Here is a 20,517-nt window from a genome sequence, read left to right as displayed (position 1 = left end):
AACCGACCTGTGCATTGCATGTAATAAACAATGCAGAATGAAAACTGCCTTTCGTAAATTAATAATTACGAATTCAAACATAAATCGGTAACTAGTATTTTAGTTGGTGAATTGTATAATATAAATTGTTAATTTTACATAATTAAAATTTATAATAAGATATTTTTAAATATATAAATTATATTATTATTAAGATTTTTAATACAAATAATTAAATATATGAATTATATTTTAATTTTACGATGAATAATATAAAAATATTTTTCAGCACTTACATTTTTTAAGGAAAAAAATTAAATTTAAAAATGTCAGAATGAAAGAATTAAGTGGGAAATATCAAATATATGAATAAGGATAAAAAGAGAATAATCTGAAATAATTGAGAATTTTTTTTTACTAGTTGCAAGAGTAGTGTGTGAAAATACACATTTAAAAAAGAGAAGAAAAAAAAAAATACTAAAAATGTCTAACTGAGAATTATAAAAATGAAAGCCTTACTTTCTAAATTGTGTATTATAATTTACAACAGTCAATTTTCTTCTATTTTAGTTTGAGTTAGTCATTGTTTTTCTATTCACTGGGATGCATATGCCGTGCTTGAATTTCTAGCATTTATTAGTATTAGGTACGCAATTTAGCACGGGCGATATGACTCAAACAATTTGCATAATGATTGACCAGCCTTTTCCCCAAACTTGAAGATGGGATACAAAATGAAGAGACAGAAAAAAAATAGTAAATTTCAGGACGTGCTTACACCGAGGGAGGATTATACATCCCATATGTGGCTTCAACACTCTCACATCTTGACATTTCAAGTGATAAATAGACTTGCAAGTATCATTAGCCATAACGTACAAGGTGAATGTCACTTGAGCCTTTTCTACCATCATCTATGTAGCAGCTGCAGTAGACTTTGATTGCACCCAAGAGACTAAATCCTCTCTACTTGCAATAAAACAGCCTACTTTTTCCTCACTCTGCTTAAATGGAGCAGCTAGTTTTCTCAAATGAGAGGCAAAAGAAATGTTGAGTCCTTGGGCAAACTTATGAGCACCAGTACCAGTTTGGGCTAGGAATAACTCAGGCAGTGTCTCCTCCCGCTTAACGATTTTGGTGAGTGTCCACATCCACTCTTCCAGTGCAGTTAGAGCTGCACCAACCGACAATGACCGAACGTCTAAACACCATTCTTCGACAGTTTTGTTGTGCAAACCTGGGTATAATCCATACAAGGTTCCCAAGTAGAGTAGCTCATGGGCTCTCTCTAGAAGATCTTTGTTTCTACATATGTCAATCAAGCAGTTACAGAAGGGTCTTCTCACTTCAACCGCAGCATTGCTCATGATACCCTTGAACTCTTCCTTGACAGTCTCAAAACTGGTTTTTTCATCTTCAATCAAATGAATAAAGGCAACCAGTTTCGGGTTAGCTTGCTGCAAACAGGCAAGGACTTTTTCCTCATCATTGCTACCCTGAGACAGAGACACAACAGATAGCAAGCAACCACATAGCCTATCATCTGGCTTAATTCCTCTCTCAACCGAAATGTCAAAAACTCTCACCAAATCATCAAATTCCATTGCCCTTCCCAAGCACTGAATCAAACAGGTAAACCCCATCACATTGAGTTCAACACCCAACTTACACATCTCGTCAAACAATTTCATCGCCTTGTCAACATCTCCCTGACTCCCATATATGTTGAGCATTGCCGTGTAACTCCAACTGTCCGGCTTGCAATGCACAGACTGCTTCATGTCCCTGAACAAAGTTTCGGCTTCCTCCACCAGTCCAACATCCGCACACATATTCAACAAAGTATTATACAAGATAAAATCCATAGGCCAGCCATTTTCCTTCATCCGCTGCCACAGCTCCAACGCATCTCGCGACCACCTGGCCTTGCCGTATATCTTAATAACCGCAGTCAGAGTCTTCTCATTCGGCACAATCCCTGACTCGATCATTTCCTCAAACAGGCCCCTCGCAAACCCCGGCTTCCCAGCCTTTCCCATTGCCTCCAACAAGGTATTGTACACAACCAAATTAGGCTGCACCCCAACAGACTCCATCTCCTGAAACACGTACCTAATGCCATCATAGTCCCCAGCCTCCCCAAACATCTTCCCCAACACAGAGAAAGTAATAGGGTCAGGCTTCCACCCAGTTGCCCTACCTCTCTCATACAAGCTTATCACTTCTTCAACCTTGCCTAACCTAGCATAAACATCTAGAATAGCAGAGTAAGTTACCTCATCAGGCATCAAACCGGTCTTGTACATCCTCTCAAACCAGTGCACTGCTTTGTCATAGAGGTTGCACTTCTTGGCACAGGAAATGATGGTGGAGTAAGTGATGTTGTCCAGTGGAACCCCATTATCAATCATTTGGTGTGCAAGGTCTTCTATCAGCCCAAACTGCTTCCCAAACCTCAGAGACTTCATTGTGACATTGTAGAATATGGTTTCCATGGGAAGCAAGTTCTGGGTCCTGATCCAATTCAGGAAAAGATTGGTCTTTTGCCATGGCTTCAACGTGTTGAGTATCAACAAGGCGTTTTCTCTTGAAATTGGGCGTGGAATCTCCTCCAAACAAGCCAAGAACTCGTCTTCAGAGGAACCAGACTCGTTCAGTTTCTGAGCAAAACGTTTCAAATCTCTTAATTGTGGACTGTATGAGTAAGTAGCACGTTTTTGTCTCTCAGAGGATAACACAGAGCGTTTTGCTTTGGTGGGGTTGACCCATGTGGATTTTGGCTTAGATAACGCATAGGATTGGTCTCTTGTGGCGGAAGATAGGGTTTTGTTGGCAAGGGGTGCGAGTTGGTCGGATAAGGAAGTGTTTTTCTTGTTGTTGTTGTTGTTGTCTGAAGTTGGTGTTGGAGGAGCTTCTGGAGTGGAATTTGAAGTAGCGCAGTGTATGAAGAATTTTCTATTGGTTTTTTGCCTACAAGGCGTGGTGATGCTGAATCTAGTTCTTTTGGTGTCTGTGAAATACACATCCACAACGGTAGGCAGTGGAGTAGCCATTGGAGTGAGTTTGGATAGTAACCAGTTCCAAGATATTATTTTATAACCCTATCTAAATAGAAAAAAAAAAAGTACCCTTATTTTACAAATTCCGATTTTTCTGTAGGGATATTTTTTTTTTGGTCTGGACTTGGAGATACATAGTATGTGTTATGTCTGGTCTATGCCTTTCTGCACGTCCCGTTTTTGCTTCTTGCACCTTAATGGAAGGTTAAAACACTTGAATGGACCAAAATGCCCTACAACCCTGGCATCTCCTTTTAGTTTTGTTTTGCCTTGCTTTTTCCTCTCATGTCCACCTCTCAAACCGCCCTCCTCCCTCTCTCTTCTTCCTCCGGTGATGCCGCCACTGCTTTTGTCCCTTCATTCTCTCTTCTTCCTCCACCGGTGTTGCCCCCTCTGTCCTGTGCTTCCACCTTGACTTCGTCGCACTCCGCCTACCCCCTTGCCCTCCGTCTCGCTGAAAATGCCTAGAGACCATTGGAGGAAGCGATTTTCATCTGTAATTTAAAGCCTACTTGTGCCTCTGACACCATTGAAGATATGTTTTGCTTCCTATGTTTCCATTTTTGACATGTTTGTTCATTTTAGTTAGTGTCTAGGAATGAAATCCATAACTAAGAGCATTTTGAAAATATATTTTGGAATACCTATTCCAAAAAACTTTACTTATGAAATATATTTTTAGAATAGAAAACTATTATTATAGAATATCTATTCCAAAATGAAACACGCAATCCAAAAATATATTCTAGAATGTGTTCTGAAATATAGTTCCAGATTGCATGCTTCATTCTAGAATAGGTAATAGTGGTATTCTAGAAACATATTTCAAAATACCTATTTTGTAAGCATATTTTTCTAATAGGTATTTTGAAACATATTTATGAAATGTTGTTGTTGATTTGTGCTATTTTATATGTACACCCGTGCATTTGAAGAACCAACAAAAAGGGCACGAATGAAGGTCCACACAATAGATAGTGTAATAGGGTGTGAAGTAGAATAGGGGTGCAAGAAAAGAAACAAGGTTCAGGAAAAACTATACATATAAAAAATGAAGGGTAATTTGGGAATATAAAAAACTATAGCAGTGCTAGAAACAAAAATGGGGTGAAGCAAAGTCCCAGTGTGGTGTGGTTTGTGCCTTTTTGTCGGTCAATTTTCCATGATTTTTTTTTTGCTTGTATATTAGGCTCCTTGTGTTTTTTTATCAACAAACTCACAGGAGTGCCAGGAACATACTTTCTAGCACACTCATTCAAATAAGATCTCTCTAATTGATTAAATTTTATTGAAAACTATAAAATTAGGAGAAAAATCATTAAATATGATGTGAGATCAATCAAATTTTGTCATTTTCAATAAATTTTAGTCAATGACATTGTGTTTAAAAGAATTTGTTAAAGAGTGTGTTCCTAACATTTCTCAAATCGAATATATTATATAGGTACCTAGAGTTACAAAGTGAAACAAATGAAGAACTTAACAAACACCCCCTACCAACCAGGTTATAAGTCATTTAAATGTTGCCTTGCAACTAAATGAGAGATAACCCAAAACCAACCAAAGAAAATGATTCTCTATTTTTTTTCAAATTAAATGAAGTTTATTTATTTATATTTTTTTTTACAAATTTTATCTATTAGATACGATTTCTAAATCAAAAGAAATAAAATTAAAGAAGTCTTTTAAACACTATCCACAACTCAAATCATTTTTCATGTTTTTACATTATAAACACGTTACTGTAAGACTTAAAGGTGATCAAAATATGTTAACAATTAACAAACACATTCAAATCATGTATAATCAGAAGTGATATTAAATTTAAACTAATCTCCAGTCATTGCTAAGCGACGCACATACGTGCAAATTTGGTTTCGGTTTTCTAAACCTTCACTGATTCTACGTGATGGTGTTTTCGTTTCTGAATAAGCATGAGACTTAGTCACCCAAAACAGAGAACAAAATGAATTTATATAGAACTTTACCCATCATGGAGTTCATGAACTGGAAGATAAACATTGGAACCATAAAATCCGCACAAGATCACTCCATAACATTAATATTGATAAAAGGGTTTGATTTAAGGTTGAAAAATGGATTGCATTCAGCAACAAACTCTTAGATAACTATTTTCACTCACTTTGAATGTAAAACATAACATATATTTTGTTCCTTGAATATCAGAAACAACCAACAACCAACATTCTCCCATTTGGTCCATTTATCCCATTATCAATCATAACAAGAAACCAAATATATGAATCATAGTGATAGATCCTTTAATATTGAGTATTATTTCCCATGTATTACAATATATCAAGTCTCTCAACACTAGCTCTTAACTTAATAAATAAACCACATGTTTATTCTAGGCCAAAACTAAATGATAGTTCTCAAGATAAATAAATATGTGCACAAAATAAATGAGAAAACATCAAAATGAATAAGAGTTTCAACAAAATAATAATTGTATGTACAATAAATATCACATCATCGAACCAAGTCTCATTCGTACTACATGATCCTTAAAATTCTTTGGTGACATGCCTTTAATCAAAGGATCAACTATCATCAACTCAGTGCTAACGTCTTTAAGGACTCCTTTATTTTCGTTGACACATTCTCTTATGGCTAAATATTTAATGTTGATGTGCTTACTTCAAATTTAACTTTTGTTGTTCCTAGCCATAAATACTACAACAAAGTTGTCTCACTACAACTTCAACGGCCTAGAAATAAAGTCTACAACTCTAAGCCCAAATATAAAACTCTTCAACCATACACCATGCGAGGTAGCCTCAAAACAAGAAATGAACTCAACATCTATAGTGGAAGTAGCAGTCAAAAACTACTTTGCACTTCTCCAAGATACAACTCCACTAGCTAGCATAAAAATATAACCAGAAGTAGATTTCCTAGTATCAATGCAACCAACATAATCTGAATTAGAGTAGCCAATCACCTCCAAATCATCAGTTTGTTTATACATGAACATGTAGTCCTTTGTTTCTTGAAGATATCTCATTACCTTCTTTGTAGCTTTCCAATGATCAACTCCTAGATCACTCTGATATCTTCCCAAAACTCCAACAACAAATGTAATGTCAGGTCTAGTGCAAACTTGAACATACATAAGGCTTCCAACAGCTGAAGCATATGGAATATTTTTCATGTGTTCACGCTCAAGATTATTTTTTGGGCATTGACTCAATTTAAGTCTATCACCTTTGTCAATGGGAACCATAGTCGATGAACAATTTTTCATGTTAAACTTCTCTAAAACTTTGTTGATATAGGTCTCTTAAGACAAACCCAAAATGCCTTGAGATCTTTCTCTATGGATCTTAATGCCTATGACATAAGATTCCTCACCCATATCCATCATATCAAAGTTCTTAGGGAGAAATTGTTCCACCTCATATAGCATACCCTTGTCATTAGCTACAAGCAAAATATCATTCACGTATAAAACAAGAAAACAAATCTTACTTTCACTAACATTTTGGTATATACATTGATCCATGACGTTCTCTTCAAAATCGAATGAAGATATAACCTCATGAAATTTTGAATACCATTAACGGGAGGTTTGTTTTAATCCATATATGAATTTATTAAGTTTGTAGACTAAGTACTCATAATCACCAGAGAAGAACCTTTAGGTTATTTCATGTAAATCTCTTCATCTAGATCATTATTGAGGAACACTATTTTCACATCCATTTGATGTAACTAAAGATTAAAATGAGCTACTGATGCCATAATTACTCAAAGAGAATCTTCTTAGATACGGGAGAGAAGGTCTCCTTGTAATCCATTCCTTCTCTTTGAGTGAATCCTTTACCAACAAGTCTTGCCTTATGTCTCTCAATGTTGCCTTGTGATTCTTTCTTTGTTTTAAAAAACTCATCTGCATCTAATAACTTTTAGACCATTAGGCAACTCAACGAGCTCCAAGACTTGATTAGATGCCATAAAATCCATCTCATCTTTCATAGCATTATACCATATATTTGATTCCTTAGAACTCATGGCTTGTGAAAACGTTTCAGGATCATTTTCGGCTCCAATGTTATAGCCTGATTCTTGCAAATACACTTGATAATCACTAGGAATTTCTAACCTTTCGATTCTAGTAGATCTTCTTAATATTTCCTCATTATCTTGTTGAGGAACTTGTTGTTCAACATTCACTTGTTGTTCCTCGTTAACAGCTTGATCTACAAGATTATCTTTAACGACTTGTGGAATTTTGACTATTAGTTGTCTAACACTCGCTTGAACTTGAGGGATATGAATGATTACCAATCTGTCACTTGTGGGTTATAAATTCTCACTTCAGACGGCCATCCACAAACGCATATATGTCACAAACTAGATTTCCAACCTTTGAATAACTCAAAAGGTGTCTTTGAGACAACCTTGGTCAAAACTCTATTTAATGTATACACGATCGTCTTAAGTGCTTAAATCCATAAGAACTGAGGAAGTTTTGCATTACTCCTCATACTTTTCACCATGTCCATTAAAATTCGATTTCTTCTTTCTGTCACACCATTCTGATCTGGAGAATCAGGCATAGTGTACTGGGCAACAATCCCATGTTCGTGAAGAAATTTTACAAATGGGCGAGGTGTTTGTCCATTTTTCGTGTACCTACCATTATACTCTCTACCTCTATCTGATCTCACAATCTTAGTTTGTTTTCTACATTGTTTCTCTACTTCAGTCTTAAAAACTTTAAAGGTGTCCAAAGCTTCATCCTTTGAACAAAGTAAGTAAAGATACATATATCGTGAATAATCATCTATGAAGGGGATAAAGTATCTCGGACTACTCGCGTCTATGTTTGGACAACAAATATTTGTATGAATAATATTTAATAGGTTTGAACTCCTCTTTGCACCAGTTTTAGACTTGTTAGTTTGCTTACCCTTAATGCAATCCACACAAGTCTCAAAATCAACAAAATCTAAAGTACTAAGTACCCTATCATTTACTAATTGCTTAGTTCTCTTGATGGTGATGTGTCCCAATCTCCGATGCCACAACAAAGAGGAATCCTCATTCACAACACATCATTTTAATCTAGTAGAAACATGCATAGAATTATAAGTTGCGCCATTTTGTAAATTAATGGAGTAAAGACCATCACGCAATTCACCAAAACCAACAATTTCATATTTAATCATCAAAGTAAAACCATAATCTAAAAAATTAAAATAAAACCCCAAAGGTGAAAGTCCTGAAATAGAGATCAAGTTCTTACGAAAACTAGGAACATAAAAAGTCTTTTCTAAATGTAGAATAGAACTACTGCTTAAAACTAAATTGCATGTGTCAATGGTCTCTACATGTAAGCTCATCTTGCTCCCTAAATAGATGTATTGATCACTTCCCATTGACCTCCTTAGGTTTTTCATACCCTGCAAGGTATTAGAAACATGGATCGTAGAACTAGAATCAATCCACCATGTGTTATGATTAACATTAACAATATTAGATTCATAACAGACAAAAGCAAATGAAGTACCTTTCTTTTCTAACCAATTCTTAAACTTTGGACAATCTTTGTTCATGTGTCTCTTCTTCTTACAAAAGAAACACTTTTGACTCCTTTATCATTGGCTGAGCAGGAATCTTTTCCTTGTGATTAACTTGATTACTCTTGTTCTTTTCAAAAGTAATTAAGTCCACCCTTCCGCCCTCTTCCATTAGTAAATTTTCCTCCTCTTGAACACACATGATTAGTAGCTCATTAACAAACCACTTATCCTTATGTGCAGGGTGCACAAAATGTAATGTACTAGGAAATAATTTGACATGGTAACCTCCAAGGCTTTTAGTTGAGCCACTATATTCCTTATGTGCATGATGTGATATGCACTCCTCTTATCCCTGTGAGTTTCATGGATGAGAATTGCATTATACGGGTGCTGACAAGGGATTTATCATATGTAACAAATTGCTCATCTATAGCTTTTAATAAATCATTGACTTTATTTTGATAGTTGATAGAATCCTAGGTACTAGTAGAAATGTTGGTCTTTATGAAAGTCACAGAAAGACGATTAGACCTCTCCCACTTTTCATAAAGATCAACCACATCTGGAGTGATGGTCTTAGTAATAGTCGATGGTTCTTCCTTCCTGATAGCATAATCAATGTCCATTCAGCCCAAATGAAGAAGAACTCTCTCCTTCCTAACATTAATTTGGGAGTACCACATTTGATATAAAAAATATTCATAGATTGAGAAACTGCAAAGTTCAAAACACATGCTCATAATCATAATTTGAGACTAAATAAATATCATGTTTCATCAATGCAAACCTGTCCTAATTGATGAATCTAGCAACAAAAAACTTGTTTATGGGCTAAAGACCTACTCAATTAGACTCATTTAATAACTTTGTGACAAAACACTCAAATTATGTTCATTTCCTTAATTCTTGTGAGTAGATTAAGAAATATAATAAGATATTTTATCCCAATTAATCATGCAATTACAATAAAATTTCCGTGGATATATTTTATCACATTACATATGATGAATTACAATTAATGTTTCTTACGTGATTCTAAAACTTCATATATATAATCCTAATCAATTAAAGATGTTGTGGCTACTCTCTAATATATTAAAATTATATCCACTACTTAACATTAAATCTCTAAACTATCCATACAACATATAAATACTTAATATTGTATGCTTAATTAAAGAAGAATAAACATACAATTTTTACCAAATAAATATCTAATGTGAATTTTGTAAATCCAGTAAACAAATTATATAAATACAGAAAAATGCACTAAATATATCAAATTGTGAATATGACATAGTGGTGGGCTCATATGCTAGGTGCAAAAGGAAATAGGGTTTGACTATGGTTAGGACCACATTGTTGGTTTTGTTTTTATTTAAATAAAAACATGTTAAAAAGATTGAAAGGTTGATAAAAGCACATAGCCAAGTTTGAACTTAGTTACAAGGACTTTAAGGAAACACGCTCTACTGCTACACCACATTCGCTCTTGTGCTTAATATCAAAATCGCGTTATATATAACTTTTATGTGCATTTCTTAATTTAAACAACAAAATGACCAAGCAGCCTACATTTAAGTCATCTTTAACCTTAAGCCAGATCATTATGACTCGGTTGTGACCCACAAACCTGAATAAAAAACCCAAATTTTTCTCAATGATTTTAGCACCAAATTTATCGTTTTAAAGCTTAGAAACATGATTTCCATTAACTTACAATATTATTTTGAATTAAAAGGTCAAATTCACAATACCTAGAAACTGAAAAATTCAAACTTCACGAAGGATAATAAGAACAAGCAAGGCAGAGCCATAAATAAAGCTCTGAAACCAAATGTAAGACTTAAAGGTAATCAAAACATGTTAACAATTAACAAACACATTCATATCATGTATAATTAGAAGCAATATTAAATTTAAACTTACCTCCAATCATTGCTAAGCGGCGCACGTATGCACACGTTTGGTTTCGGTTTTCTAAACCCTCATTGACTCAACACGATGGTGTTTTCGTTTTTGAATGAGCACCATGCTTAGTTTCCCAAAACAGAGAACAAAATGCATTTATATAGAACTCTACCCATCATGGAGTTCATGAACGCGAAGATAAATGTGTGAACCATATAATCCGCACAAGATCACATCCACAATGTTAATATTGATAGAGTTTGAATTAAGGTTGAAAAATAGACCACATTCAACAACAAACTCTCAGATAACTATTTCCAGTCACTTTGAATGTAAAACAAAGCATTTGTTTTGTTCCTTGAATATCGGAAACAACCAACTACCAACAACTACTAGTCAGATGTGTTTTTTTTTTTCGAGAGCATCTTCACCCTCAAATCTAATATAGTAAGAATTAAAAGACATCAAATAAATTTCGTTGAAGATGAAATACTTGGTTGGTCTAACGCTAATAGTTGAGCATCTGTTATGGTGATTAAGTGGACAATTGACTGTCATATAATTTTTTTAACCAACATAATTTAGGTTTTTGATTTATTTTGTAAGACTAAAATATTTTCACAGGTTATCAATTTTTTGGTTGGCTACGATGAGTTTGGAACTTAGTTACATTTAAAACTCATGTCTCTCTATAAGAATGTGTTTAGTGAGAATCAAAGCCTAGTTCTCTCCTAGAAGCTCAATATGTTGCCAACTAGAGGTATCAAAATATAGAGCAAATTATAGCAACACTTCTTGGATTTTTATCAAATTACACATAACTTTACCCTTCATGATTTTCCTACACTAATCCTTATTCAAGTTTGAAAACATTACACTAATACTCTCTTATATGTTTGAAAATAATACAATCCTTTGGCTTTGGTTACCTGGGATCCTAGACTAATTTCTTCAAATGTCTTCTCATAATTTTAATCCTTTGGCTTTGGTTTTGAAATAGAGAGTGATTCAATCAATGAACTATGTCATTATCAAAACAAACTTCGAATCATCTTAATTTGGTAAATTGTTTAGCTAGAGAGTTCCTGGTTGCTTGTGTTTAAACACATAAAATATGTAGTTAATAAGTGTCACCTCCTTCAAGGGAAGTGAATGTAATGGTTAAAAAAAGTCGAGGATGCTTATGTAATTGCACGAAATCTCAAGAGATGTTGCTATAATTTGTTCCAAAACATATAAACCAAATTCATTTGGTTGACTCACTACGAATTGCTCAAAATTGAGTCAAACAAACCAATTCATTTTTTGATAAGCAAAAAAATACACAATTTGGCTCAATAGACCACATGTTAGTGAGTTAAGTAGATTGAATCATGAGTTGACTAATTTAATTCTAAAAAAAGTACAAAAAATATAAGTTAACGTCCCACCCTCCCTTCTTCCATCTTACCAAAATAATTTGATTCCTTCAAACTCCCCATGACATACATAAATCTCTCCACCAAATAGAAGAATTATTTTGTCCTCTCCCCATGAAGTAACTTTCCAACCCAAATATTTTGATTCAAGAACTCTATCCCTTAAGCACTCTCTCTTATAAAAAAAAGGTCTCATCTCCATTTAGCTAGGGTAACTAAATTAAAGGTTCCGACATCTTTAATACCCAAACCCCCAAAATTTTTTGATTGGCAAATCTTTTTCCAACTTGCCCAACAAAATATTTTTGCTATTCTCTTCTCCATCCCACAAAAAATATCTTTGGATCCTCACAATTTTATTTGCCACCCCACTAGAAATTTTGAAAAAAAGACATAAAGAAAGAGTTAAAAAATTTGATATCGAAATAATGAAGCACAATCTTCATGCAAAAGATAAAAACTTATGTTTCCATATAGATATCTTCTTAGAAAGTTTGTCAATGATAGCTCTCCAAGTCACCCTCTAAGTCTCCAAGTCTCCTCTCTCCAAATATAAGTTAAAAAAGATTGTTTATAACCATTAATTTGATTTTTTTTATTGACAAATATTAATTGTTAGTTTTGTTAACGGAAGAGATTTGAATCCATGATCTCTTCCTCCCCCTCTCCTTTTAACCACCAAGCTAATCTTATAACTCCTCACCAATAATTTGATAATTTTAAAAAAGTAACTTATACCTATAATTAATTAAAAATAAAAAATTAACACGATAAAACACATTTCCGTCAAGCAAAATACACAACTGAATTACTTTTCCATGGTGTAAGTGGAGGTGCAAAAAAGTTACAAAGAAAATGTGATTCTGTTTACAAATACACAACAAAAAATTGCAATTTGGTTGTGTATTTTTGCACCCTCTCTTATTTTTCAATGAAAACATGTTTCCATAAAAAAGTATTTTTAGAAAAACAGCACATGTGAGGTGTGTGAATAATAAATTTGGGTTTGAAAATAGCAAATCCCCATAAAATATCTCGTCAGTTTTTTCATATATATGGCCTTGATGTAGGCATTCCACACCTATGTATGAGCCAGCATGGGAGGGCCGGGGGCAATTATAATTCTTTTTTATGTCTGGGGAAATTAAAAAAATTAGAGTTTATCTTATAAATATATAAAAATTAAATTTTACACAAAAATATTCATTAATGTGTATTTTTTAAAATGATTTAAAAATATATAATAGAAAATAAATTTATATAGGAGGTATGCTAAATATATTTTTTCAAAGACTCAAGATTTCAAATGGTAATTATTAGTTTCACATGACACCAAAAATCTTCATCAATTTCTAATAAAATTAGTATCTACGTTAACTATATTTTGTTTTTACAAAAATGTCTTATTAGTTTTTATTTTTATGGAAGAAGTCTTACTATTTATGTCCTAAAAACCTACCAATTAAAATTAAAATAAATAATACTACTTAGCAAACTATCTATACGACAATTAGAATAATAGAATAAACTCAAACTGTTAATCCCTTTCATAACGTTCATAAGTATGTCCAACTGATAAAAGTTGATAAAAAAATAATTTAATTTTTAAATAAATTATAATCAAATTAAGATCAAGGGAATGTTAATAAAGCATTTAATTGCAAATACAATCATATATAGTATTTAAAATAGCAATAACTAATTATCAAAGAAAATAATTGATGCAGAAACATTTTATGTAAAAAATGACAGAACAAAATTATTTTCTTTCACATAGAAGAATAGAAAAATGGAAAATAAAATATTTGTTTAAAAAACATAAAGAATGATTTTATTTTCTAAATAATAACTATTAAAAGAAAAAATAAAACAGCTTTAAAAAAAAGTGATAAAAGAAACTTGCATCTCATTAGTCATTATATTCACACTTGACTCTCAAATAATAATAATTATCCTAAAACCAAATTATTATATTATAAATCTCTTTCACTACATTACATAGTAGCATTTAATTTAATTTAATTTAATATAATTCCTAGTACCTTTGTTTCAGACCACATTCACTTCTAGATGAGATACAGTGAATCTAATGCCATTCCCATCATCCAATGGCATATAGTCCCCTGAAACTGAAAGCCTCCATACCCCACTTGTAAGTGCATGCCTCCCTATAAAATAAAAACACATTGCTCTCTCTATAATAGGAGTGTTATATATCTTTTGCTTGTGCATTCTTCTACTTCACAACTATGTCTATTGTTTCTGGCACCCACACCACTGAAAAATATAACTATGAAAGCTTTCAAGAGTTTTTTGAATGTTGGATGTTTGAGCAAAACCAACACCTGAAGGAACTTTTAGCTGCTGAATCAACCCATCTAACAGATGAGCAAGTGCAAGCACTAAATGGTAGGGTGATTGAGCATTATGAGCACTATTATACTGCTAAGTTAAGTTGTGCAAAGCAAGATGTGTTGGCCATGTTCTCCCCAACATGATTGAGCTCATTGTAAAATGGCTTTTCTTTGGATTGGTGGACGGAGACCCAGCATGGCATTTCACTTGCTATATTCCAAGTTTGGTTTACAATTTGAGGCAAGATTCGACGAACTGATTCGGGGTCTAAGGACACATGATTTGGGAGACATATCAGCATCTCAACTAGCTCAGCTTGATGAGACGCAAAGGAGGACCATCATAGAGGAGAGGGAAGTCACAGATTTGATGGAAACTCACCAGGAATCATTGGTTGATGCTCCAATGGTGGAGTTGTCTCATGTGGTTGCTGAGATGATTAGAGCCAATGAAACTGGTGAGAATAAGGAAATAGAGGACAAGGTTGAATCAACACTTTGCCAATGGTGGAAGGTTTGGAGAAGATTTAGATAAAAAAAAAAAAAGTTAGGTCTTAGATGTGTGTTATTTATCATCTTTCTCCATTCAGTCTGACGGTAAGAATAACTTAAGTAAATGCAAGGCAATTAACTGTTTTTTTTCAATGGAAAATAAAACAATTGATAAAAAACAGTTATATATATATATATATATATATATATATTTGAATTTGTTAATATACACCAAGATATATTTTATAAGTAATAAACCTTGTTATCATCATCGTGCATACAAACAAAAGAAGCAATATATCTTACTAAGTTATATTTTTAATTTTCATCCAATACAGCTATATATACATTTATTGATTTTTGTGTATGTGATTAATTGATACTATGTATCAAGTCTTATAAAATGAAAATTTTAATAACTTTTTTGACAATATATAATTTTTATCTGCCAAGAAGTTAAGTTTAAATTTTTCCATAAAACACATTAACTTTATATTTTTTATACAATTTTAAAACTAATTATTATTATATTATGCTAATTTATGTAGGCACGTATATATATGTTACTTCAAATATATTATGCTAATTTGTGTAGGCACGTATATTTTTGTAAAGCATTTTAATATACTAACTTGACACAATTTTAAATTCTCAGCAAAAACAAAGAAATTAAAATTTCTCACTCTGTACAAAACACTATATGCTCACGCTCACTCTCCATAGCTCTCTCAGCACACCTTGGCGTCACGAGCTATCACTTGCTGTACAATCATGACTACCTCCATCGACAAGTAGACTTTTCTTCTTGTTCATCATAATCTTTTCTTCCTCTCACTGATAGGTTTCTCTCTCTCTCTCTCTCTCTCACTCATCTCTGTTTATTTCTTTTCTCAAGTTTATGTTTCTTTGATTTTGATTTCATTTTTGTAGCTACAAGGTTCGCTTGATTTTATTGATTTGTGTTTCGTTTTCTATTTCATTTATTTTGTTTCAATGATTTTGATATGTTGGTGGATGTGGAATTGGATGGGTTTGGAGTTGAGATAGGTTGTGAGCACCATATGTTTGTGAATATGCATAAAAGAGAAATAGAGATATAATCGATAGATTATGTTTAATTTAAATCACTTTGGCTTGCTTTCATGCATGTTTAACTGTTTATCATTGTATTGTATGCTTCTTTGAAATTTGTATTTCATTTCTACCGTTGTTTGAATATGAAAACCTAAGTGAGTTGTGTTACTTGTCTTTGTTTGGTACCTTTAGTTATGTCCTCTGCTATTTCTTATTGTATTGGAGTTTAAGCCAACATGTGGGTTGGTAAGCGTGTTCTCTGTTTTGTATTTGTGTGCCTTATTTACTTTAGTTGATCATGCTGATCAGGAGAATTGCATACCTCTGATTTGTACTTGTATTTGTGTGTCTTATCTACATAAATTAGATTTCATAAATCCAATTAAAATTTCATCACATTTGTCATCGATCCTTTGAACTCATGACGATAGCAAACATTATAACTAATGAAAAAAGTAACAAATACTAGAAAGCATGAACAACATCAACCAATGATAATATCAAGTCTACAAAACAAGCGAAATGCTGAACTTGATGCCTACAAATCATTAGTTGCGAGTAGTATGAATGTAAGTAATAAATATGAGGAAGTTTGAGTTCATCCATTCAAGCTGATCAATTAGCTGGTCAATGGTCAGTATTTTGTATTTGTGTGCCTTATTTACATTAGTAGAACTTTGAAGTAGCTCTATGGTTGTCATGGCTGATTGTGCTACTATTATGGTTTAGTGATCCATTAAAACTTGAATCACTATGTAAGTTTGTGTCATATAAAATAGGTGTTCAAAAATATGTTATCATTGGGTATGTTATGGATATGGCTCTAGTGATCTTTGATGGTCGAGAAAGTATATGTGGTTCATTTGTTCAATGTATAAGGACTTGTTGAGCCAAAAGAAGTTGTTTCCTTTGTGATCTTGACTATGTATATGCATATGTGTTGCAACTGGATAAAATGGTAGCTTTTGTTTATTACTTAGGAGTCTTGTTGGATCAAGCACTTACCACTAGACCAAAAGCCATCGTTGATGGTAAAGATACAACTTTGTTTCCTTAAAGCTTCGAATGCATTGACCTATTTGTGAATTGGTCCCATAAATAGTAAATGGCACAATATACCGAAGTCCACACTTGAGCAAATAGTAAACTCACTACAGATTAGAAGCATCACAAATAAAAGGAAAATTATGAATTTCAAGATCCTTTCTTTTTCACATGATAATATATACAAAAAAATTTAGTCATATGAGCTCAGACCAGTAGCTCAAACAAACAAACGAAAAAAACAAAAGCATCATTGGGCACATCATCAGTCTAGGTAGTAGAAGGAACACAAACATACCACGTGCAGGTCCACAATGAAGAAAAGTGTGTCATACACATTCTGCGAAATGAAAACAATACCATGTCTTAAAAAATCAAACAAATCTCAACTAACTCGTGTATACAAGCAAACTGTATTCATTTCTAAGTCACATTATGTCGCACCCAATGCCAATTAAATTAGTTGTGGAATCCAAAACACCACAAATGAATTATATATATAATGCAGTAGTTATTCTTATTTGTTATGAAGTTTCTTTTGTAACTATGTCCAGTCTCCAAAAGTACGTGACATACTTATTCACATGCAATGCTGGTATTGGATGTGTATTTTGTAAGATATTTGTTTTAAATCTCAACAATATTTGCACAAATTATCTAATATCATTATCATGCAGTTTGGATTGAGAAAAAATGGATCCTATCATAGTTGACACTACAATTAGTTCAAGAAAATGTAAAAGAGAAGAGTATAAGAAGATAATCTTATTAGTTGCTGCTTGTGTTGTTCATATGGTCATTGGTGTAGTGACATGGTATCATAATAGTTATTTTGTTAAGGAACCAACCTGTAATTGGGAACTAGAATGTTGCAGCTTCCTTAATCATCTTTATAGAGGGACAGAGAAAGATTGCATTGAACAACTGAGGCTTAGTAAAAGTGCATTTTTTAACCTTTGTAGAATTCTACAAGAAAATGGAGGATTAGTAAGAACAAGAAATGTTCCAACAACTGAAGCAGTAGCAATGTTTTTACATATCCTTGCTCACAACCTAAAATACAGGGTAGTGCAATTTAGTTATTGTAGATCTAATGAAACCATAAGTAGGAAATTCAATGATGTCTTGAGAGCGATAATGAAAGTGAGCAAAGACTATTTGAATTTTCAACCCTGTACTTTAGAAGATGCGGAAGCAAACAAGTGGAGATGGTTTGAGGTAAGTTTATCAATTGTTAGGAGATATTAGTTAATTAAAAAAATTTCTTAGAATCTAAAAAAAATGTCTTGTTTGTAGAGATGTATTGGAGCACTTGATGAGACACATAGTCCGGTTATAGTTTCTCCTGATGAGAGACCTAGATATCGTAATAGAAAGAGTGATGTCTCTACAAATGTGTTAGCCGCTTGTGGTCCAGATTTAAAATTTATTTATGTGTTACCTGGGTGGGAAGGGTCTACAGGAGATTCTCGGGTATTATGAGATGCATCACGTCATGAAAACAAACTTGAAATTCCAACTGGTAATATTTATTGGAAATATTTTTTTATTTTTTTGTTTAGTTTAAGTCTATGATTTTTATTTTAAACATTGTAAGTAAGTACTTTCTTGTGGATGCGGGATATACCAATGGTCCAGGATTTTTAGCACCATATTGAGGGACTATATATCATCTCAATGAGTGGATTGGATACACCCCTCAAAGTTACAAGGAGTTATTTAATATTCGTCATGCAAGTGCCCAAAATGCAATAGAAAGGTCATTTGGGATCTTGATAAAAAGATGGAGTATATTAAGATCTCCTTCATTTTTTAATATAAAGACATAAATAAGAATTATCAATGCTTATTTTGTGTTACACAATTTCATAAGAGACGAACAACAAACTCATAAACTTTTAGAAGTTCAAGACTTAGAATTCTTATTTGTTGTTGTTGACAAAGAGTTAGTACAACAATCAAGGGAAGGAGTTCAAAATAATGTGATAGATGATATCACAACTATTAAAGCTATTGAGGAATGAACAAGATTTCGAGATACATTAGCTATGAATATGTTTGCTAACTATCAAGTTAGAAGAAACTTTGCTTAGGGATAGTTCTTTTTTAAATGTAACTTGTTATTGCAGACACACTTTGTGTGCTTTGTTACTATTGCACTTTGTGCTATTGAAGATAGACTTTTATGTAATTTTCTATTTCATAAAAACTTTGCTTGAAATATATTTTATGATTGTGCAGTGGACTAATCAAATGAATAAACTAGGTTGTATCTAATATTTGTTATGTGCAGGTTAAATAAGTGACATTAATTTCAGTGGAGTCATCTAATAAAAAATGACAGGCAAAAGAAAAGTTTTGGGAAAAAATAATGAGGAAACAAGAAGTTGTTTTACATGGAATTTGGAGATGGAACGTGTATTGGCTGATGTACTAAGAGATCAAAGGAATTTGGGCAACAAGGGCGACGGAGGTTGGAAAAGGTCGGCATTGAATGCTGCAGCCGTAGTGTTGCCTACAAGCTTCAATGTTAATGTCACATCAAATAATGTAAAAAATCGTATCAAATTATGGAGATCGTGGTATGGTGTTGTAAGTGACATCCTTAGCCAGAGTGGGTTTGATTGGGATGGCACTAAGCACATGATCATAGTTGAGAATGAAAATGCTTGGAATGAATATTGCACTGTAAGTATTCTTCTTTAATATATTGCTATTTGTTATTCAAAGCAGATTGGATTTGACTTTTTCTTTTTTTTTCTAGTTGCATAAATCAACTAAACTGTTTCGATTCAAGGTGCTTCAAAACTGGGATGATATAGTGGATTTGTGTGCTAAAGATAGAGTCATTGGTCATGGAGCTAAAACTGCTATAGATGCTGATGAAACAATGAGTAGAGAAACAAATGAAGTGGAATTCATGGGTTTAGGTGCTACTGCTACTATAGACTTAGAAGAACCAAACTCTAATACAAAAGGAAAAGGGCAAGTTCAACTTTTTTTGGCACACATTCTCACAAGAGAAAGATGGGAGAAAAAGAAGGAATAACAACTTCTTTGGATAAAATGGCAAGTCTTTTGAATGAATGATAGAAAAAATGGATGGTAAAGTCGATGATGAAGATATTCAAGAATTGTTACGTGAGTCAGCTTTGATACTAGATCTTATAGACAACAATGGGCTAAAGCTATTAAATGGTTAGCTGACGATCCAAAGTAATTAGCTATTGTGAAGCCCTTCCAATTTACGAAAAGACAGATTATGTTTTAACACATCTTGCAAAAATGAAACTTGGTGAGTAACCTTTTGTCTACATTTTCATTTTCAACTTTTAAATTAGAAAATTATGTCTTTTTTATGCCTAGTTGAAGTGATATTTTTACTATAATTATTTGTCTTTCCTGTTGTGGCTTATATTATTTTATGTCTTCTATGTCAGGTTATTATGAATAAAGAATAGAGAGTGTTAGGAATTTTATAATTTATAATTAATTAATATGGGCTACATATTATATTATAACATTTATATTAGTTATTTACATTTAAATGAGTTCAATATAAAGTGATCTATTTAAGTGAGCCCATTAGACTGCCAACAGATAATTGATATGGGCTTAATGAGCGAAAACCAGTTTG

General features: G+C 32.9%; 2 protein-coding genes and 1 pseudogene across 2 annotated transcripts; 1 reads left to right on the top strand and 2 right to left on the bottom strand.

Moving 5' to 3' along the window:
- Positions 1-649: 649 nt before the first annotated feature.
- Positions 650-3,081, bottom strand: LOC100780994 (pentatricopeptide repeat-containing protein At5g46580, chloroplastic). The gene has a single exon (XM_003524004.5). The coding sequence runs from the start codon at positions 3,030-3,032 to the stop codon at positions 894-896; it is 2,139 nt and encodes a 712-aa protein (XP_003524052.1). The 5' UTR covers positions 3,033-3,081; the 3' UTR covers positions 650-893.
- A 2,808-nt stretch (positions 3,082-5,889) lies between these two features.
- Positions 5,890-6,285, bottom strand: LOC121174862 (secreted RxLR effector protein 161-like). The gene has a single exon (XM_041015286.1). It carries the CDS (start codon positions 6,283-6,285, stop codon positions 5,890-5,892), a length of 396 nt encoding a protein of 131 aa, XP_040871220.1.
- Positions 6,286-14,165: 7,880 nt separating this feature from the next.
- Positions 14,166-14,801, top strand: LOC100779925 (protein DELAY OF GERMINATION 1-like; annotated as a pseudogene).
- The last annotated feature ends 5,716 nt before the right edge of the window (positions 14,802-20,517 follow it).

This window comes from Glycine max, chromosome 5 (genome assembly GCF_000004515.6).
Source record: "Glycine max cultivar Williams 82 chromosome 5, Glycine_max_v4.0, whole genome shotgun sequence".
Lineage (NCBI taxonomy): Eukaryota > Viridiplantae > Streptophyta > Magnoliopsida > Fabales > Fabaceae > Glycine > Glycine max.
This window is presented reverse-complemented; position numbering and strand designations above follow the sequence as displayed.